At 46.2% G+C, this 22215-nt stretch overlaps 1 protein-coding gene across 6 annotated transcripts in view; it reads right to left on the reverse strand.

Annotated features, from left to right (window-relative positions):
• Positions 1–115: 115 nt before the first annotated feature.
• The window catches only part of ptprfa (protein tyrosine phosphatase receptor type Fa), a 36880-nt gene continuing 14780 nt past the window's right edge, over positions 116–22215 (reverse strand). Inside the window, exons 6-36 of one of the 6 annotated variants that reach the window (XM_089000061.1) lie at positions 22113–22130; positions 20946–21056; positions 19672–19683; positions 17240–17509; positions 16500–17081; positions 16222–16358; positions 16003–16147; positions 15042–15359; positions 14182–14375; positions 11325–11442; positions 10283–10864; positions 10110–10207; positions 9771–10027; positions 9607–9685; positions 9039–9248; positions 8664–8827; positions 8541–8552; positions 7991–8103; positions 7891–7923; positions 7418–7515; positions 6914–7037; positions 6665–6840; positions 6481–6600; positions 6191–6345; positions 5726–6011; positions 4931–5109; positions 4733–4859; positions 3735–3860; positions 3503–3657; positions 2444–2579; positions 116–1518 (exon numbers count right to left, since the gene is read on the reverse strand). In XM_089000061.1, the coding sequence (XP_088856187.1) occupies positions 1450–1518; positions 2444–2579; positions 3503–3657; positions 3735–3860; positions 4733–4859; positions 4931–5109; positions 5726–6011; positions 6191–6345; positions 6481–6600; positions 6665–6840; positions 6914–7037; positions 7418–7515; positions 7891–7923; positions 7991–8103; positions 8541–8552; positions 8664–8827; positions 9039–9248; positions 9607–9685; positions 9771–10027; positions 10110–10207; positions 10283–10864; positions 11325–11442; positions 14182–14375; positions 15042–15359; positions 16003–16147; positions 16222–16358; positions 16500–17081; positions 17240–17509; positions 19672–19683; positions 20946–21056; positions 22113–22130 (5204 nt within the window). In that variant the 3' untranslated portion in view covers positions 116–1449. The remainder of the gene's footprint in view (positions 1519–2443; positions 2580–3502; positions 3658–3734; positions 3861–4732; positions 4860–4930; positions 5110–5725; positions 6012–6190; positions 6346–6480; positions 6601–6664; positions 6841–6913; positions 7038–7417; positions 7516–7890; positions 7924–7990; positions 8104–8540; positions 8553–8663; positions 8828–9038; positions 9249–9606; positions 9686–9770; positions 10028–10109; positions 10208–10282; positions 10865–11324; positions 11443–14181; positions 14376–15041; positions 15360–16002; positions 16148–16221; positions 16359–16499; positions 17082–17239; positions 17510–19671; positions 19684–20945; positions 21057–22112; positions 22131–22215) is intronic. The other 5 variants (XM_089000066.1, XM_089000062.1, XM_089000063.1 and 2 more) reach the window with 5 other exon arrangements.

Here is a 22215-nt window from a genome sequence, read left to right on the forward strand (position 1 = left end):
CAGTGGATTTAGCCATTGACGACATACTGTTATACGTACGTAATACGTACATCAATAAATAGACGCCCATACACGTGAATGAAGAGTCCATAAGATTTTCATGTGCATATTTTTTTTATTTAAAAAAATCACATATGTGAAACGACATAAAATATAGAGAGATTTGTTGAACTTAACGCCTCATCCATCATCGGCTTTCCTAACCCCGCGCAAAGTCACTCAGCCTGGAAAAAGACTCGCGCTGAATATTCGGGAAGTCTTGTTTTCCAGTTGGTGACGAGTTCTGACGTGACGTCACGTCAGGAACGCCTCTGATCGAGAAAGCCACACACAATGCATTTTGGGTACTTTTTTTGCATTGCATTGCAATGCATTTTGGGTACAACGTCGTGTTAATGGCGAAATTAGAAGGAAAACACATCAATGACGCCATGGTGAATCGTGTGTTGCACCAAAACTACTATTTGATACTAGTCGACACAAATTCCCAGCAGACAAATCAGCCCATTTCCAACGGCGCTTGGGCGCCATCTTGTGCATTTTCTGGGACGCTACATTGGAGTCCAGACGCCTCAAAATGATCCGGAAGGACTTCTTGAATCGATTGCAAACATGTATGCTTTCCTCTTCAGAACTATTTGAATCCTATTCATAACTGGATGAGTAACAAGAAAGCATCTTCTCCCAATCTGGAGCCATTGTTTTGATTCTAGAGCAAGGCGAGACGTCCTGATGTGACATCACGAACAAGGGGGCGGGACTCGGCATCTCCGGGGGTCATTTTCCGGGGTCATTTTGAAGTCGTTTGGGACACTTGAAGTCATTTTTATGTGTGTTTTGCATTTGACTAAAAATATCAACCTGCGTGTTTTGGCTAATTTAAATGCTATCAAACGTTTTTCTGACAAAAAATGGTGTCGGTTGTCCTTTAATATCATGTTTTTTTTATTATTATTATTATACCTTTGTAAAATCCTGAAATCTGGACGAATAAAAGGAAGTACGATCAAACTTGCTGTGGCTCAATATCCCGTTGAGTATTTCCGAGCCCCAAAAAGTTTGTCTGTTGTGCTCCATCAACAGGATGTGATGACACCCCCCGCGCCCCAACAAACACACACCAAGAAACAATAAAAGTAACATTAGATTCTCATCATGTCTATGGTAGAAAAACAAAGTAGCAGCAAGGTGAGTTTCATCATAATAGTCATGATCATAATACATGAGCGCATGTTTCAAAACAAAACAAAACAAAACAAAACAAAACAAAACAAAACAAAACAAAACAAAACAAAACAAAACAAAACAAAACAAAACAAAACATGTCCTCTGCAGTGCTTCGAGAAAGTGAAAAGATTAAGTCGTGATCAAAAGTCAGTTGGACGAGCCAGAATGGCAGTCGGTGGACTGCGGTGTTGCCGGCCGGCGTGGCTAGCAGAAGAGCGCTGGCTAGGTTGCATAGTGGTCAAAGCTTCCGAGGTACTCCAGAGCGGCCCGGTAGCAAAGCTGGTACTGGTCCTGAAGGCATCAAACAGAAGCGGGAAATCCAAAAGTTCTTTATTGCTGCTTTCAGATGAAGTTTAGTTCATTCCTAATTTATATGGGGCTGGAGTTATGTGAGCTTGAAATGAGGGCGGCTGTCCAAAATACAATACATGGTGATTTATATAGCGCTTGAACAACAGCTGAAGCTGGAACAAAGCGCTAAAATTCATTCATTCATTCAACATTGCCTGCGTGTGTAGCTGACTAGCTAGCTGTCTAACCGGCTATCTTAATTGATTTTGATGTACATGTGCGTACATTTTTGAAAATAATTCATGGTTCCTGTTACATCATAAATTATGACAATCGAGCTAGCTATCAAGCTTCCTACCTAGCTATTTGCTATCTGTTAGTTATCTATTAGCTGTCTATTAGCGGTCGAGCAGACTGGCTATTTATCTATCTATTAGCTATCTACTAGCTAATGCCTAGCTTGCTAGATAGCTAGCTATTAAGTGAATAGATAGCCAGCTAGTTATGCAGCCAGCCAGCTAGATAGCTAATATATATCTAGCTTTCTATCTATTTGAGTTGCTTCTGGGTTGAGTGAACGCTGGCGCGTGTGGCTGCCGCTGCTCACCCACATAAAAAACTGATCCCATGACTGAAAAGTGACCTTGAGAGTTCTGAAAGGCGCTTATAAATAAAATGTATTATTATTAAAACTAACATACCATTTTGCCTCCCGTTAGCTGATTGCTAACATACAGTGAAAAACGTCATAGATGAGCTAACACGTAGCACCAATGTTGACGGTGTTAAAACACATCAACAAACAGTATGTGCACAGCCAATGCAGTAATAGTAACATGCATACATTCTTTATCCTCCATAGTCCATTTCGGTGTATAAAAACCTCCATTTAATGAATTGGGGGGGGCAAGTCCAAAATGGTTACCTCCGTTTGCACCATGGCGGGCCGCTGAGTCCTCAGGGTCTTGACCGTGTGGAAGATGTCGACAGCACCTTCGTACCTCATCCTCTCCAGGACGATGCTTAGCGTGATGAACACGCCGCTGCGCCCCACACCGGCGCTGTTGGGGGGTCGGGTCAGGGGTCACACAGAATTAGTGCAAGTCACGGACAGAGTAACTGAGCCAACTTTGTGATAGACCGACAGACTGAATTACGAATGAAATAACTCATAGACTCGCTGACTAGCCGAGTAGCTAATAGCGACCAATTAAGTGTACAGTGATCCGTTCCCAGGTGCCCATAAAACATCATTTTCTACTAAATAAACTTTAAAACTACACAAAATATATTTCATTTTAGGTATAATAAATGTGCGATTGTATTGTAATGAAACAAATCAACTGTACTGTATAATAAAGTGGTTTTATTGACCTTTGTGATGGTCGTTGATGTAGTTGCCTCTTGATGATATCCCAGTGAAGTTGCCGTGATTTCTCGGCAATAATACCCTCACTCACACTGTCCCCTGCTAGCTGCTTTTCGTTAATCCAAATCAACAGAAGTTTTTTAACCTCTTCTATTGCCTGAGACCGTTGCTTAGACAACACAGAAACGCCCTTAGCCACACGTAGCAATGGTCGACTTAGCATACTGGTACTGGGGCGCTAAGTCACACAAACGCACACCTTGTTCATGCTTTTCGAGGATCTCCTTCTTCTGCTTGACCGTCAATTTCTGTTGTGTCCTCTTTGGCTTAACACTAGCCTGTGGTGCGGTCTTTTTTGGTCCCAAAAAAGCAAAAGCATCCCATCGATAACAAACCATGTCTGCACTGAGTGCACTCAAAGAAAGTGGGTGTGGAAAACTAGTCTGCCAGCCTCTTTGGCGCTCCGTGTGTTTCCCGAGAAATAGTTGGTATGCCAAGATTATATTCTTGTGAATTTAATGTTCGGAAGGTGTAAAGTTTGTGAAGTAAAGCGTTTGTAAGCTGAGCTATCACTGTATGTTATTGTGAAGGGCGTGAGCAAAAAAACAAACCAACCTGCAGTGCACAGCGATGGGTCCGTCTTGACCAAACTGCTCTTTTGTTTTATGAACTTGTCCGATGAAGTCGATGAAGCCTTCTGCGTTTTTCGGAACTCCCTGCTCGGGCCAGTCGCTAAACTGAAACTGCCTGACGGTCCTGGACTGGCCATCCTGACGGACAAACCGGGGTCGAGACCGACTTAGGGTGCGACTGGTGCAAAGACTGCAAACGACCGGTCGCCGCTTACCCTGGCGTCAGTCACTTTGAACTCCCTTAAGATGTATTGCGGCATGTTGTACTCGGCCATGGGGTCCACTACGAAGTACTGGTAGCGGGCTGAACGCTCAGCGGGCCAGTACTGATGGCACTTTTCCTGAAAGGTAGCCATAGGCTGTTATTTAAAGGACAACCGACACCTCCGGACAAGTTCCGTCCATAATTTGTTAAATGACTTCTACCGAGCGCATTTGACAAAGATTCCACCGCATGTAGCGATATTTTACCTTTTATATTCATGAAGTCTTGTTTTTGAGTTGATGACCTAAGTGACGTCACGAAGGGAACACCCCTGACCGACACACAATGCAATTTGGGTCCTTTTTTCGTCTATAAACACCGCGTTGATGGCGAAATTTGCAGGAAAACTACATCAATAATGCGACGGTGAATGGTTGTGTGTCGTAGCCAATTGCGGTAATGCGCATAAAGAAGGTTTAAGTTGACACAAATTCCCAGCAGACAAATCAGCCCATTTCCAACGCAGCTTGCGCGCCATCTTGTGCATTTTTTGGGCGCTACATTGGAGTCCAGACGGCTCAAATTGATACGAAAGGACTTCTTGAATCGATGGCAAACATTTATGCTTTCCTCTTCACAACTATTGGAATCATATTCATAACTGGACGAGTAACAAGAAAGCATCTTCCTCCCGAATCCTCTGAACTCCCTGAAGCCATTGTTTTGATTCTGGAGCAAGGCAGTTGGTGAAGGAGTATCCTGGCGTGACGTCACCGACAAGGGGGCGGGACTTGCTAAATCTGCCCATTTCCGAGCTCATTTTGTGGCACTTTTGGGAGACTTGAAGTCATTTTTATTGCATTTGATTAAAAATATCAGCCTGTTTTAGATGCTAGCAAACGTTTTTTGATGTCACTTAAGAAACAAAAAAATGGTGTCGCCTGTCCTTTAATTCTGAAAAAAAAAAAAAAAAAACCAATTCACTGTTAATCTCCATTTGTGTTTTACCCGTCCCATCTCGCGTAGTTTGGTGAGCATGACGACGATGGTGGAGTTGTGCTCCCACAGCATCCTCCAGAAGTCCTCGACGGTCTCGGCCAAGGGGCCCTGGGTGGCGATGTAGGCTCGCTGCAGTCTGGAGACCCCAAGGAAAAGCCGCACGGTTACAGCGGAGCGGAAACCCGGACGGCGGCGAGCAAAACGGGCCTGTAGCCGTCGACGAAGCTGGCGTTGATGTAGTCGGAGCCCTCCACGCCTCGGATGGGCTGCAGGCAGACGCGGCTGCGCTCCAAAGGCAAGATGTTCACCAGACGGTTCTTCAACTTGTTGCACGGCAGGTTGGCGCTGATGAAACGGGAGCTATGCGCTTTGGAGTTGGACAATTTCTGAAAAAACACACATACAGACATAAATACATGAATAAATGCACACACAAATAAATACAGTAGACAGCCAGCTAAATAAACAAACCAATATAAATACATAAATACATGGAAAAAATGAAAATAATAAATAAATAGATGAGTAAAAAAGTAAATAAAAAAATAATTATGAATACATAAATAAATGCACACACAGTTAATTACAGTAGACAGCCAGCTAAATAAACAAACCAATATAAGTAAATACATAAATGGAAACATTGAAAATAATAAATGAATACATGAATAAAAATGTAAAAAAGTAAATATAAATTAAAAAAAATACATTAATGAATACATAAATAAATACAACAAAACATAAATACATAAATAAATTCATACATACATAAATAAATGCACACACAAATAAATACAATAGACAGACAGCTATACAAAATACAATAGATTGATATAGCGCTTTAACAACAGCTGAAACTGCAACAAAACATGGAAAACGGGGAAATGCTACCCCCTTGTGGAAAAGAAAAACCATTGCTATGGCTAACGCTTTATCAGCAGCCAAACAAGAAAAGAAATGGTGTAATGGTGTAATGGCGTTGTCGGTCTCCGTCATACCGACCTTAAACTCCAGCTCCATGGCGGTGACGCTCTCCCCGGGAGGAACGTGGCTGAGCTTGTGGACGTGCGCGAAGAGGTTGCGGGCGGCCACTTCGGTGTTTGCGCACACGGCGGCCTCCAGCAGGGCCACGTGGATGAAGACGTACTGGTCTTCGGTCTGGACCAGGTAGTTCCTCTGAGCCCTCACGCGGGTGACGTGTCCGTACACGTCCACCGAATTCTCGTGCTTCATGCGCTCCAACATGGCGTCCATCACCATGAAGCAGCCCGTGCGCCCTACTCCCGCGCTGGAAAGACGTCAACGCACGTTGTCAGCCGATGCTAATGCTATGTTAGCATGTTATGCTAGCATGCGATTCTAACAAGCTATGCTAGCATGCTATGCAAAAAAAAACAATGCTCGCAAGCTGTGCTACCATGTTATGCGAACATGCTACTGTACGTAGCCTACCGATTCCGTGTTTACCTGCAGTGGACCACCATGGGCCCGGCGTCCGGGGGGTTGCAGGCTTTAACCCTACGCAGGAAGGCCAGGGTGGGGGTGGGATACTCAGGGACCCCGTGGTCGGGCCAGGCCATGAACTGGAACTGGCGCACCTCCCTCCTTTCGCTGGAACCATTCTGATGCAAACACGGTGGCGAATTACAGCGCCATGCATGAAACGTGAGGGACATCTGGCGTACTCGTCGTGTAGGAGGACGTTCAATACAACACCTTAGCTATATATAACATTAAATATGATCTATTAGCCTAACCTTATAGAGTGCGAAGGTGCGTATGCTGTAGGTGGCCAACTCCACCGTGTCCAACACGGTCACCTGGATCATACCGTAGGTTTCAGTACCACGACTGGGCCAGTACTGGTCGCACTTTACCTGCAGCAACACACGCACGTCAACCAAGCCCTCCTTTGTCTTCTCACCCCGGTCACGGTCGTACCCGCGATTTCTCCTCCAGGCGCGTCATCATGACCACGGTCGAGGTGCGCTGCTCCCACACCAGTCTCCAGAAGTCTCCGAGGGTTTCGGGTAGGGGTCCCTGCGTGGCGATGTAAGCGTTCTGCTTCCTGTAGCCGTCCACGTAGTTGGCGTTGATGTAGTCGCTGCCGGGAACTCCTGCGAAGAGGTTCAGGTTGGAAGCCCACAAGCGTCGGAGACACGCGTAGCGTCAGGACGGCTCGGAGGTTACCGTCCGCGGGGGTGAGGAGGACTCTGGTGTGGTCATAGGCGATGACGTTGGCGTAGCGATTCTTTGGTTTGTTGATTTCCATGTTGGAATGTTCCCACGTGAACTGCTGACCGGGGTCGATGGACTAAAAGGAAGCCAATGACGCCTTGGTTAATCGCATCCATCGGAAATCTCTTCGGGTTCGAGACAATGATATTGTGATCATGACCAGATAGGCTTCACCGCCGTCCACGTGTTTTATTCCGATGATGATGTGAGAAGATAGGAGTCAGTTTGGTTTCACTATTGTCCACTTGGTTGGAACCGGTTCTAACCGATCAGAAGCAGTCCTAACTGGTTCGAAGCAGTCGCAACTGCTTCTAACCAGTCAAAGTCGGTCATAAGTGGTTCCAACCGGTTCCAGCCATTTAGAACCAGGTAGAATCGCTCTGGTTTCAAACCTTTGAACTATTTGCTCTTCCGCACATTTGTGTGTGTGTGTGTGTGTGTGTGTGTGCATGCTACCTCGTACTCCTGCGAGAAACGCAGACCGTCGTTGGCCTTCAGTCGATCGATGTGGTCGGCGAGGTCGCAAGCGGCGATGGGAGGATGTTGTCTCATTCCTAGTGGACACCACACATGATGAAAAAAACTGGAGCTGACATTGGAAACACGCAAAGTGATACCCTGGCCCAAAGCCGGCCCAAGATATTTGTCACCTCGGGGTTGCCAAAGAATAATTTATTTGTAAAATTGTTCACAATTGTTCCAGATTTTCAACTATATATAGAGGGAAAAAAATCCATTTAACATGCATAATAGGCTTTAGGGGGCCCCCAAAACTGAATCGCTGGGCCGGATATGGCCCCCGGGCCTTCAGTTGGACACCATTGGCTGATCTTTAGTAGGCTATAAAAACCCTTATCGGTAGGCTGAATTAGAGGCTCTCAAAAACAACATTTTATGAGGTCTCAAGGGTGAAAAGAATGACGACTAACTTGGTGTGGTTGGACAAGTGAGGGTGCCGCCGCCTGTTGAGGAAAGGTCACAAAAGGGGTCAGTGGACTGGTGTCTCCAGGTTTGGACGCACCCGCATACCTCGGGACTGATAGTTTAGCCTCCTCATCTCCACGGGGTCGGACGAGTGGGCCAGCAGCGAGTCCTTCGCGCCCGCCATATGCTCGTCTTTGGGGGACGGGGACGTTCGCTTCCTGACCGAATGAGAGCAACGGTCTCGATAAAAAGGTTTCTTCAGCCGTCATCTGAAGTACAGATGACGGCGACGGTAGCATCGAGCTAAGCGCTTTTATATAAAGTCCTGAGGAGTAGCCTTGAAAAGGTCGCACCGAGTTAAGTAGCGTTACAAATCATGAATAATTTACAAATAATACAGCGTTTAATAAAGTGACCAACTGTTACGCTAGCATCGTATGCCATTCGGTAAAGTAGTACCGCCTTTGAACGGAGTAATCGTAGCAGTATGTCATCCACGAATGAAGTAGCAATGGAATACTAGCAGCGGCAAAGTAGCATTGAAAAAAGTAGCATTGCGAAATATGGCATTGAAAAGCTAGCACTGACAAATTAGCATTTCCAAATGTAGCATTGAACTAAATAGCAACCGTATCGACAAGAAGCGCCCGCTCACCTTTGTTGTTTGCTGCGTCCACAGAGACATAAACAAAAAATCATCAAGAAGAGACGGAGATCAAAGGTCAAACAAACACGTGGCAAGTTGACGCTAACTGTTGCGTAAAATGCAGCTGCTCACCTCTTGAAGAGAAGAATGGCGATGACGATGATGACGATGAGGATGACGGCCAACACGGGTCCCATCACCCAAAGCATCTCGGGGTCCTCGGAATGGCGCACCATGCCGCTGTGGAGCTTCACCAAGATGGCTTCCGAAAAAGGACTGGCCACCAGCGTTCTCTGCTGCAAATGGGCCACACACGAAATGCTAACAATTAGCATCGAACCGTACAATTGCGAAAACAAGGTAATATTTTACGTTCTTGTTTTCGGCCCATACTTGTTGCTGTCGCCGTGTACAGTATTTAGTTTTTTGTATTTTTTGTGCAATTAAAAAGATGCTAAGATTTAGCCAGCTAGCACAGCGACGTCGTTCCAAAATGTAAACTCTTACAGACTCGCGTTCCGTCAGCTCGGCCAGCACGCAGCATCGGTACTGTTGTAGCCCCGGCAACGCCTTGTTGCGGAAGCCGTGGTAGTCCTGACCGTCACCCAGCGTGAAAACCTCCGGAAGCGATTCCAGCCTAGCCGCCACGTACGGTTGCAGGAAGTTGCTCTCGAGGTGCCTCTTCTTCCTTTGGGCGTCGTATTCTCCTTGCAGGAGCTGCGTGAAAGATGGAAATAAAAAACGTTATTATAATTGAGAGGCTAACATGTCGACAAATGTTTGACCAGGTCATGAGCCTTCGTGAACCTCTAGGGGCCACCGCACTTCATTTTGTTTCTATTGCCGTCTGGGTTCTTCCACTGAGTTTATTTTCAAATATCTACACATGGTTCGGAGATGAAATCTAAAGCTAGTGACCAACGTCTGCTATTGTTTTGATCGTTGCTAATTCAGAATCTGATATTAGCCATATCGTATCTACGTCAAATATTGAGCCTTTTTGCACCGGTAGGACCACAATACTTCATCAAGTTTTTGGCACACCAAGCGAAAACCAAAGAGCGGTCATACTCACCGCTTGGAGATCCATATCGTCGGGGTTCTCCCACTTGAGGGACGCCGGGGTGAGCGGAACCACCACGATGTAGAACCAGCTGGTGTGCATAGTCCATTCATAAGATCCTAACGTGCATTTATAACCTAACTACATAACGTACTGGAAACCAGGACAACGCAGACCTGAACGGGGTCTCCGGCGGTACCCGGGGCAGCTGCAGCCTGACTTTCCCGCCTTCATCCACATCCTGCGGATACTCTGAAGGTTTGTTCAGGAGCAGGTCAGGTGCGGTCCGGATGGAGACTTGTTGTTGGAGGCCACCGGCGCTGTTCCCGCGGCTCATGAGCACAAAGGAGTACTCGGTGTCGGGTGTGAGCTGCGTAATGAGCTTCCTCCTTTGTTCGCCACGGACCTCCACGCTCTGCTGGTTGTAGAGGATCTGCCGGAGACGGCATCATGGCCGGTATGACAATTTCATTCCTTCTACTGCACAGTGAGCGGACACGAAGCGAGGAGCTTACCTTGAGGGGCACCTCAGACTCAAAGATCTCAGGAACATCCCAGGTCAGCAGCGCAGACGTTTTGGTCACTGCCGTCACCCCAAAGTTCTTGGTGAATACTGAGGGAAAACGGAAGGATTTTAAGTGCGCAAAAGTTCAAGACACTAAGTAGAAGTTGCTGTTTTGGAGCTGACCGGGCATTGTGGTAGACATGGTCCTACTCTGTATGCTGGGGCTGAGTGGTCCGCCACCCTTTGCGGTGAAGGCCTGGACCCGGATGTCGTAGGTGGTGTCCGGCTGTAGGCCGTTTAAACTCACGTGCGTTTCCGTGGCGGTATCGGAACTCTCGTTCTGGCTGTTGATGTCGCGGTACGCCACCACATACTTGACGATCTTCCCGTTGCGATCGGCTAGTGCCGGCGGTTCCCAGGCCAGTCGGGTAGCGGTCGCCGTGAGGCCTACCACACTCAAGTTGAGAGGGTAGCTGGAGGGAAGGTCCTCAGGAGTGCTGATTTCTTTCACGTACTCTTCACCGTCCCCCGCTCGGTTCTTGGCGGACAGTTTGAAGATGTAGGTGGCGCCCTTGTGGAGGCCCGTGACGGTGAAGTGGTCGTCGGTTTTGTGGAAGTCTCTAACGGCGAAGGCGTCCTCTTCGGCTCGCTTGTACTGCAGGCGGTAGCCCATGTGCTCGCCCACCATCTCCTTGGGTGGCTGCCACTGGATCAGCGCCGTGTTGCCAATGGTCGTGCTGATCATCATAGTGGGCTTGCCCGGAACTGTAAATGAAATCCCAGGACACACAATATGACCATGACGGACAGAATCGTCGTCGTAAATAATCAGAATACACTGATACCACAGCTTACGAACTTAATTGCTTCCCAGAAAGTGTGTGTAAGGTGAAAAGTGTGTATTCCAAACATTAATTTATCATAGGAAACCATTAAAATGAGAATAATGCGTCCCCATAAAACATAATTTACAACTAAACAAGCCTTAAAACTACACACAATATACCTCATTTTATGTATAATAAATGTGCTATGGTATTGTACTAAAAGAAATAAACTCTACTGTATAATAAAGTCATTTTAGTGACCTTTGTGATGGTCGTTGATGGCTTGATGATTCCATCAAGCCATAGCTTTTTGCATAAAGTGTCTCAAGGAGCTGTGGGTTGTACGTCTTAGAAGTCGTGATATTGCAAGAGCAACAGACCCTCGGTGCGCAACCCACCTGCCCCCGTGGTAGTAACAAGCCGGGCCTTGCTATGGGCGCCGTCTCCCTTGGTGGTGTATGCCGCCACCGTCAGTGAGTAGCTGGTCTCCGGCAGAAGGCCCGTCAAAATGGCTTCCTGTCGACAAAGGAAGTGAAGACCTTGAACAAAATCTACTACAGTACATCGAGGGAATCGCCAAGCAGATCTTGGTTGCTAGTTTTTGGATTTCAGGGAACCATTTCACTGCGTCACTTGATGAGAGCGACATCAACGCTAGAAAAACGTTCGGAAAGAAAAAGGTCATTTGTTGTTTGTTGGCATTTGAGGTCCAGTGAATGCAGGTGTGTTGAAAGAGGAGGCAGGTGAGGTCACAGTAAGATGGCAGCCGGCGCTGGAGCAGAACGTTCCGCCGGTGGTCTTGTTTTGTTCACCCGGAGGAGCGTCGCAGCCGATTTGCTGCCTTCCCATCTCATCCCGGCGAGCCGCCAAATCCCAGGCGCTGTCTCACGGCCTCAGCCTGATAAGTTTAGTGGCGCCCCCTGGCTCCGCGGATGCTGACAATGACGTTGATCGGAGGCAATGCGCACATTTCTACTTCTACTTCACCTTCCATACACACGCTCGCCGTTACAGTGCAGGGCAAGCCACACCTGAGCCCAAAGTGCTAGGAGACATTAGCATAGCACAAATCCAAAACCTGGCGTGTTTGCCCACAAAGCGTTTGGACGATCAAAAGTCTTTGACTACATTCAGTTCAGTGTCTTCTCAATAAAATTGCTCAATTAATTCAAATTCATTCATTCGTTAATGTTCAAAATGGCTGCTTCAAATGTGTTGATTGATTCAAAATGGCCGTAGGTGACATCCCATCTAATCACTCATGGCTAACGCTCACGTACATGACATGATGCGCAATCTCGTCAGACAAATGGAATCCGAGTCACGATTGACCGCGTAAACTTTTAGCGCTGCGGCACGCCGGCGTGGATGAAGATGGCGGCGAAGCGTGAGCGTGGACTGATCAGATAAGATCGCTCGCCATTAAGTTGCTCGCTCCAGCTCACAAAAACAAAACAATCTGGTCATGAGACCCCATCGGCACGACTGACTGAAATTGGAAGAAAAAAAAAATCACAGTTCAGAAACATCCTGAGATAACGCGCACAAGCTAGCTAACTTAGTAGTTAGTTTGCTGGCTAGCTAGCTACCCATATAGTTAATTTATGAATGCCTTGGGAAATTCCAAGTTTGATATTTCCTTAGCTAGCTAGTTAGTTAGCCTGTTGGATTGTTGGTTAATTTGGTCACTAGCTAGTTAGTTGATTAGTTCGTTTATATAACTTGTTGTCCCTTGGTTAGTTAATTATCTAACGAGTTAGTTAGTTGATTGGTTAGTTAGTTATTTAGCTGGATGTATATTTGGCCAGCTAGGTAGCTTGTTAGCTAGCTAGGTAGGTAGTTAGCTAGCTATATAGATACTTTATGAATCCCTTGGGAAATTGTGCAAAAGTGTTATATTTCCCTAACTAGCCAGTTAGTTAGCTGGTTAATTTAGTTACTTTTTGAATCCCTTGGGAAATTCCAAGTGTGATATTTCCCACTGTATGAGCATGAAAGTCCTTTTCTGTCATGATCTTCTTCTTTGTTTTGAAGGAGGACGTCTGAGAGGAGACGTGGCGGGTGCCCTCAGATTGAGTCAGATTGTTGTTTGGCTGCGCGTTGGACACGTCTGTGCGTGTCTCGCTCTTCCTCCTCCTTATCCTCCACTTGCCCCCCCCCCCCCGAGGCCACCTTCCATTTTCCTTTCCCCCCATGCAGGTTGGTTCTTATCGCCTTTGCCAAAAAGGAAAAAGAAGAGTGGGAAAGTCCCACTCTCCCACTCAGGCAGTAAGTTTTGATAGTGTGACTTGACGGAGCGTCTTTGCTTTATTTTCTTCTGTTTCATTATAATTTCATGAAAATAGTACGTTGTACAAGTACTTTTGTCCATTTTCTTGATTTGGCAGTTCTTGTGCGTCATTAGCGAATAACTCAAAGCAGCTATCTGCTAGCTGGCTGAGCAAGCTATCTATCTGTATATAGCTGGTTAGCTTTCTAGCTAGCTAAGTATTAGCTAGCTAGCTTTCTATCTATTTGAGTAACTTCCGGGGTGCTGTCTGTTGGCTTTCATCACCTACCAGCAGGTCGGCTGTAACTTCCACTTGGTCCTCATCTTCTGCATCTAAATCATTTGCCTTTTTTTCATTTCATATTTTATTCATTTATTTCTTTTCAAGTCCTGTTACATTTATTTTGAAATAAATGAATCAGGAGACCATTAAATGAATCAATATATTAATAAATAAATATTAGATATTTGTTTTCATGGGAGGAATGGGTTATATATTTGTTTAGATATTTTTGATCCCCCCCAAAAAATATGGCCCTTGAACAATTATCCTATTTCATTTAATCGATCAGATTTTTATACATATAGATGAGTGGGCCACATTGTAGTTACGGTTTCCTCATGGGGGCCATTATAAATTAGCTATCTGTTAGCTATCTATTAGCTAGCTAGCTGTCTATCCGAGTTACTCAGCTATCTATTAGCTGTCTGTTATATAGCTTACTTCCGGGTTCAGTGAAGGCCTAGGTAGCTATCTGTCAGCTATTAGCTAGCTAGCTTTCTATCCGAGTTACTTCCGGGTTGAGTGAACGCGGGCGCGTGTGGCTGCCGCTGCTCACCCACAGAAAAATGTATCCCGTCACTGATAAGTGACCTTGAGTTTTGAAAGGCGCTAAATGAAATGTATCATTATTCTAAAAAGGTGAATGTCGATGAGCTTGCGAGTGCAAGCGAGCGAGCGAGCGAGCGAGGACGGTGGGTTGTACCTGAGCATCGGGCTGGGCGACGTCCATGATGAGGGGCTGGCCGTGAGGCTCGCCACGTTCCATCCTGGAGTAGACGATCTGGTAACCTCGTACCTGGCCGTTCTGCCTGATGGACAGCGGCGCTTTCCAGCTCACGCGGACCGACGTGGCGTTGACCGCGTCCGCCTCCACCTTTCTGGGCGGCGCTCCAGGCACTGTGGAACAATCAGCAAAATATTTCATGGAGATTTAAAGAACTAGATCAAATGTGTCAAATGAACGACATGTTTATTTATTTAGTTGAGCAAAAATGACTAGCTACGAAACCAAAAAAAAAAAAAAAAATCGTCATCTTTATCAAAATCCATTCGTATATGAACCTTTCAAATTTTCAACATCAATTTAAAAACAGTTTTATATAATAATAATCATCATCATCATCATCATCATATAATAATCATAATAATATAATAATACATTTCATTTATAAGCACCTTTCAAAACTCTCAAGGTCATAGGATAAGTTTTTTAGTGGATGAGCTGCGGCAGCCACACGTGCCAGCGTTCACTCAACCCGGAAGTAACTCAAAACAGATAGAAAGCTAGCTAGCTAGCTAGCTAATAGAATGCTAGATAGCTAATAGATAGCTAGCTATAGATAGCTAATATGGTTCCTGACTCAAATACCTAGTTAACTAGCTATATTACTAACAGCTCGCTCTCTAGCTAGCTAGATAGCTATTAGATAGCTTGCTAGCTAGACAGCTAATATATTTCCTGACTTGACATGAAAATTGCATCGGTATATATATATATTCTTCGTCCGATCAAGATGGAACAAGATCTTGAAGCTTTCAGGTGACTTCCTTCCGTCCACGTACCATCCTCCTGGGTCCTGACACGGGCCGGCGGACTCGCCGGTCCAGGTCCGTCATCGGTCAGTGCTCGCACCCACACGGAATATTCCGTCCACTTTTCCAGACCCTCTAGGACAAAGTTGCGCACGTCTGCGCCGATTCCCAAAACCTGCTGTTGCTTGGCATCCTCCCTGGCCGGCGCGTGGTAGGTGAGGGAGTAGCCGGTGACGGCGGTGGCATCATCGTAGGTCCCGGTGGAAGCCGGCGGCGCCTCCCAACTCACTTGGATGCTGGTGGAGCTCAAGCTGAGCAAGCGGACGTCCTGGGGGGGCGCCGAGGGGGCTGATGGGAACACAGACGCATCATGGAAGACGACATGCTAACATGGAAACGCAGAAAAGTATGCGCACGTGGTGAAATGGCACAAACATACAACGCGGCAGGTGGAGTGAGGACTGGCTGGAGATCCCGGTTCTAATCAAAGGTCATGATGAACCACAGTTAGCAATATGCTAACCAAGCCTGAAGGTAGAATGAGCTAGCCAAGCTTGAAGGAAGAATGAGCTAGTCAAGCCTGAAGGTCGAAGTACATGGTGTCCTCTTGTATCTGGTCTTGAAAGGGTCCAGTGAGGGTTTGATCAGGATCGCTTAGTCACGTGCTAACCTAGCACAGATCCGGAACATTTTGCTACCTTGTCTTTGATCTCAGGTACAATAGTGAGTGTTCATAATCCAGTTAGCAGTGTGCTAACCAAGTAAAGATCCAGAGGAACATGTTGAAAAGTTGACTTCGGTCTTGTAGAGGCCGCCGGGTGTTTCAGGGTCGAATCTAATCTAACATGGAGTCTTCGCATCTCCATCTTGTAGGGTCCGGTGAAGGTAGAAAGGCAAGTGACAGCTTCAGGAGAAGATTAGCAGCATGCTAACCTAGTATTCATCCAGAGGGGCACCCCGACACACATACCACGAACCCTTTTCCACTTACTGGTTCGGGCAGTCCTTCCCTCGATGGGTCTTGTAAAGACTCCTAAGCCTGTCTCAGATCTGGCGGCCAGGGTGAAGATGTAGACCGTATCCGCTTTCAAATCGTCCACGGCATACGATCCGCTGGGTTCAAAGGTCACGCTGTGCTGCCGGAGGACAATCAGCATGCATTGTCAAACTGTATCTTGAAAGGGTACAGATGAACCGAAGGTCCACCTACCTTCTCTGAAGGGTCGTTGGCCTCCCAATAATGCAGTTCATACCCAACGATCGGGTCCCGGACGGGCCAGAACCACGACAGCATGATGCGAGAGTCCAGCTCGGCTTCAGCTTCCAAATCCGTTGGCTGAGCAGGAACTGAAAGATTTATGAGAGTGTGAAAAGGTGCACCAGAGTAACATACCCCAAAAACATCTGTTTTTAGTCATATATAACATATTTAGTATCAGTTGTGATAGAGGTCAAATCTGGGATTGGAAACCTTTTGGATGCACTCACCTCCTTGCTGCATCTTGATAAGCAATACTTCAGATGGGGGGCCGTCACCCACCGAGGTGAAGGCAAGCACCCTGAATCCATAGGTGAGGTCTGGCACCAGTCCTGTCACGGTGGTCAGGTGACTGTCATCTGTGTTGTGTTTGTCCCAGTTACTCAACAGCTCCTGTGGATCGGCGCTGTAGTAGACCCGGTATCCTCGGACCTGCCCGTTGGCCTCCTCGGGAGGCTCCCACTGGACCAGCACGGTAGTGGGACCCAACATCCGGGCCTGGACCCGGAGCGGAGGCGAAGAGGGCGCCTGCTCGCTGGTGCGTGTGTCCACCAAAGCCCCCGGCGGCCCTCGCCCCACGTTGTTGACCGCCATCACCCGAAAGTCATATTGGGAGTAGGGGCTGAGACCTCCGATGCTGTAGCGGGTGGTGGCCACGCCATCTACCTCCTGGAACCCGTTTTCAGATGCCTTAGCCCGGTACTGGATCACGTAGTAGGACACAGGCTCCGAGGTGCCCGAGTCCCACGTGAGGGTGACGCTGGTGGCGGTGGTTTCGGTCACCACGAGGGATGTGGGGGGCTTAGGCAGGGCTGTCGGGGCACACCCAAATCACACATTCATCCTAACAAACTAAGATACAATACTGAAAATGAAACGCCCACAGAACGACAGTCAAGGTGTTGAATTTTGCTTCATGCTTTGAATGCGAGATAGTCGTACACATTTGAAGGAACAGAGTTGATTTGACCTTTGACGGTGATCTGCGCCGTGGTCTGGATCACACCCAGGGAGGAGATGGCCATGCAGGTGTAGTTGGCCGACTGGCGGATGTTGGCCAGTTCCAGAACATTGCGTCCGATGGGCATCTCCTCCTCGCGGGTCAGTTCGACCTCGCCGCTCATCCACTTGACGTAAGGCATGGGCGCCCCCACCGCCACGCACGTCAGGTTCACGTTGCCCCCGGGCATCACCTCGTGGTGGGATGGCGGGATGGAGAAACGGGGAGGCACGCGACGAACTGCATGGGGAGGATGGAGGATGAGTACCGCTATCAGAAGAGGGTGTTTAGATAGGAAGACTACATCACGGTAGACGGGCCTGGAGGTCTGAATCACCCTGATTCACGAATCGACTCTTTGTTAGGAACCGGAAATTGTGCGTCTGAGATCTGGATTCCCCCACATCCGGTGAGTTTTCTGCTGAGTGGGCAGACTTGGTTCACTGACCCAAGTTTGTGGACTAACGGAAAGCACGGCAGACTGAGATGATTGGATTCAACTTGGTTCACCGACTCAGGTTAGTGGGCGCCTGCGATTGACTGGCGACCGATTCAGGGTGTACCCTGCCTACTGCCCAAAGATTCTGGTTAACTTCGGGAAACTCACGATAGGCTCCATTTACACTCACCTGAAACACGGCAGACCCAGACGATTTCATTGACTTAGTCCAGTTAGCGGACTCACGAGCTGGTCTCACCATCAGACGGACTTGTGATTTGGTTCACTGACTAGAGTTCATTTGGTTCATTGACTCCAGTTGATTTGGTTCAGTGACTGGAGTTGGTGGGTTCACGTGAAACTCGAACAATTTTGTTTCATCGCACAGAACGTTCAAACGAACGGAATCACAATTTGATTCTTGAAGTCGAGTCAGCTGAGTCGAAATGACCAAAGTGAGTCAGTACAAACGCAGGTTCTGTTTTTGACGATATTGCCTCACAAAAAGTTTGGAGTTTGCAATGAACGTGTTAAATGGCGCAGTCAAGACCGCCACTTAAACACTAGCCGTTCGGGTGTTTAAAATGGACACCCGAACATCTCCGTTTGAATGTGTCTCAATCGCAAAAGCTGCTTGAGCAGGTGTGCTGTGTACCTAATGAAGTGGCCCTTTTCCCTGTGAGGAGGTTGTGAAGTTACGACATGCTGCCATGAAGCGAAGCGTGAGCACATTAGCTTATTAGCAAGTGAGTCTGAGCACAATGCACTTTGTTGTTGTTTGTGCGTGTGTTTAACCCCGCGCCCTCCCTGGTTGCTATGACAACAGTTGGGATGTATGTTGCAACAATGGGTGCCATGAGACCATGCCAGAGAGCAAAAAGATGGTTAATAAAATAAATAAATAAATAACTAAATAAATAAATAAATAAATAAATGAACAAACAGGATCAAAAGAGATCTGGAGGACGGAGAAGGATCAATTCATGCAACATGCAACGTCATTTCAATTATGAGAAGTGAAAAATGTGGGGAAAAACAAATATTTTTCCACATTTAGCAGCTAGCTAACTACATGGATGGATGGATGAAATGTGGAGAAAAAATATTTTTTCCCACATTTCTGTACTTTTTTTAAACATATTTTTTATATATTTATCCAAGTACTGTATATTGTACTGATGGTTTTACCAAAGTGAATGTATTTTGTTTTAATGAATTAGCATTTTCATTATTTCACTAAGGTCAGAAATGAAAGATTGTGTTTGACTTCAGTCAATATTATTTATTTATTTATATAAGACCTATAAATAAATATTTTTACATAGGCTCAAAAGGTTACAGAAATGTGAGAAAAAAAATAAGTATTTCCACATTTCTGTACCTCTTAAAAAAATATTTTTTATATATTTATCCAAGTATATTGTACTTGTGATTTTTGCCAACGTGAATGTATTTTGTTTTAATTAATTAGAATTGTCCTTATTTTACTAAAGTCAGAAATGAAAGATTGTGTTTGACTTCAGTCAATGTTTCTTATTTACATAAGAACTATAAATAAATATTTTACCAAATTAAAATTTTCCGTCATTTAACAAAAAAATGAATATATTCCTTCTTTTTTCAATGCTGTTTTTCATGATTATTTTCCTTATTTGATATGACTTCAATGACTACGTGCTTGCTCATGTTATTTATTGAGAGGGGATGCAAATGACGTCGCGGATTTCACAAAAAGAGGGAAAATAGTCGAGCGCAGGCATCAACGAGCAAAGCGGTAGCAGGGAAAAGGGGGGAACGGGTACGCTTTTGGGGCGCAGGCTGGGGCGGGATTTCCATGATAGAGAAAAGAGGGAAACGGGGGGAGGAGGTTGAGGCCGGGACGGGCCTGAGCCGCCTGGCGACATGCCAACGCTGCCCGGCTCCTGTCCGGCCGCGTCCAGGACGAACGAGGGCAGAAACAAACCTTCTCGCTGGTCTGCAGTGTTTGCAGGGTTTTGGTTTTGTGTGATGGGAGGGACGTGGGAACACAACGTGGGCGGTGAGAACAACAACAATCAGAGAGAAGAGAAGCGAGGAGGAAAGAGACAAAGAGAAAAACACACAAGAGTAAAACAGGCCCAAATTATCCTTCACACACACACACACACACACACACACACACACACACACACACACACACACAAACACGCACATATACCCACACGGAGGCCCGATCCATGTCTAATCATCTCAATCATCATCATTGTTTCCTGTTTGTTTTGAAATGTCTGTTTGGCATCACAATTAGACTAGCTAGCTACATGGATGGATGGAAGCTAGCTAGCTACATGGATGGATGGAAGGAAGCTACCTACGCGCATGGATGGATTGAAGCTAGCTAGCTACATGGATGGATGGAAGCTAGCTAGCTACATGGATGGATGAATGGATGAAAGCTAGCTAGCTACATGGATGGATGGAAGCTAGCTAGCTACATGGATGGATGAATGGATGAAAGCTAGCTAGCTAGCTAGCGACATGGATGGATGGATGGATGGATGAAAGCTAGCTAGTTACATGGATGGATGAATGGATAGATGGATGGATGGAAGCTATCTAGATACATGGATGGATGGAAGCTAGGTAGCTACATGGATGGATGGAAGCTACCTAGTTACATGGATGGATGAATGGATGGATGGAAGCTAGCTAGTTACATGGATGGATGAATGGATAGATGGATGGATGGATGTAGGCTAACTAGCTACATGCATGGATGGAAGCTAGCTAGCTACATGGATAGATGGATGGATGAATGGATGGATAAATGAATGAATGAACAACCACAAACAGACAGATTGATAGATACAGAAACAAATGGATGAATGAATGAATGAATGAATGAATGAATGAATGAATGAATGAATGAATGAATGGACTGGTGACTGGATGGATGGAGAGAAATGAACTACAGAATAGAATAGATGGAAGACAAATGACTGACTGATTCATGGATCAACGTGAAATGAATGAGAAGATGACATCACACCTGTAAAAATCAAAGACATCCTCACGATTCAAAATGGCGGCGGCTCATGGATAATTGCTAGCATGATAAACAGTCGTCGGAACACAAAAGCAGCGCATAAAAGAAGACAAAGGAAGGCAGCGGCCAAAGCTTCAGATAAGGACGTTGGACATGCCAAAGCAGGAAGTCCTGGCATGATGAGGTGGTGACCAGGGTCCTCGTGTTCTTACCTCGCACGTAGAGGTTCGCCGGAGCCGAGTATCTGCTCCCCGCTGAGTTGACCGCCACGCATTCGTATTTTCCCTGATCGGACTCCTCGCTGTTCTCGATCTGAAGAGCCCCTGTGGATGCGTGTCAAAGGTCGCATCAGCGTCATCCTCGACCTCATGACCAGGCCGAGGTTATATGTACTATATGTTTCATGTTACTATGTATCCTGAGTATGAGATACAGTACTTCAATGCAATTCCGATATGACAATAGGAATGACATCAATTTTTATACGAAGCAACTCAATAACTTTTGTCGGACTTTGCCTTCCGTGTCCGTGTATACGCGGTGACGTACGACATCATGCAAATGGAAATACATTTGCCAAAAAATGCATCATGGCATGGATTAGTAAAATGTCAACATCGGATCGGGACCAGTCCAGTCCCTTATGGAGGGTAGCTAATAGATAGCAAATAGATAACCAGCTAGGTAGCTAGCTAATAGATAGATAGTTTCCTTCTGCTGCAGTGACATTTTATTTATATAATTTTTTATCATGACCCGTCCAAATCCCGAATTGTTGCGGGTGGGCTTTGGATGGGCGGGGGGTGCGGGTGTCATCCTCTCAATGACACCCTTTGAGTTACTTCCGGGTTGAGTGAACGCTGGCGCATGTGGCTGCCGCTGCTCACACACGGAAAAACCGATCCTGTGACTTTAAAGTGACCTTGAGAGTTTTGAAAGGCGCTTAGAAATGACATGTGTTATTATTATTATTAGACTACTTTGCACAGTTTCGAAACAGTTCCATTGCCAAAGAAATTAACCGGTGGACTAGTGGGACTACTGTGCTAATCCTTGAAGGACATGTTAGGTGGCTTCAAGCTACACAAACTAGCAGACGACCTGCTAAAGTACTTACCAAATATTGGTTGTTAGCGCTAGATGCTAACCGAGTAGACAGCAAGGGTTGTCATTAATTATCATGTTGATTGCCTTCAAATCAAAAGACGCAAAAGAACACGTCTGCTTTTGAGTGTTCTTTTCAGAAGAAGCATCAAGTGTTGAAAGAGAACAAATGGAAATGATGTCGGTGAAATGGAGGTGAGGGAAGAAGATTGGATGATTTTTCGGGTGTTGGGGGCGAGGGCTGAAGGATGGTTTCTGTCATCCAGCATTCTTACCTCTGATTGGTGTACCACCTGGTGAGGTAAAGTCAATGCAAATAAGACCAGAAAGAAGTTGTCATTAGTTGGGGACGAAGGAGACAACACAACAAGACTGCTA

This window comes from Hippocampus bargibanti, linkage group LG07, assembly GCF_051943395.1.
Source record: "Hippocampus bargibanti isolate YZ-2025 linkage group LG07, ASM5194339v1, whole genome shotgun sequence".
NCBI classification, from domain to species: Eukaryota; Metazoa; Chordata; class Actinopteri; order Syngnathiformes; family Syngnathidae; genus Hippocampus; species Hippocampus bargibanti.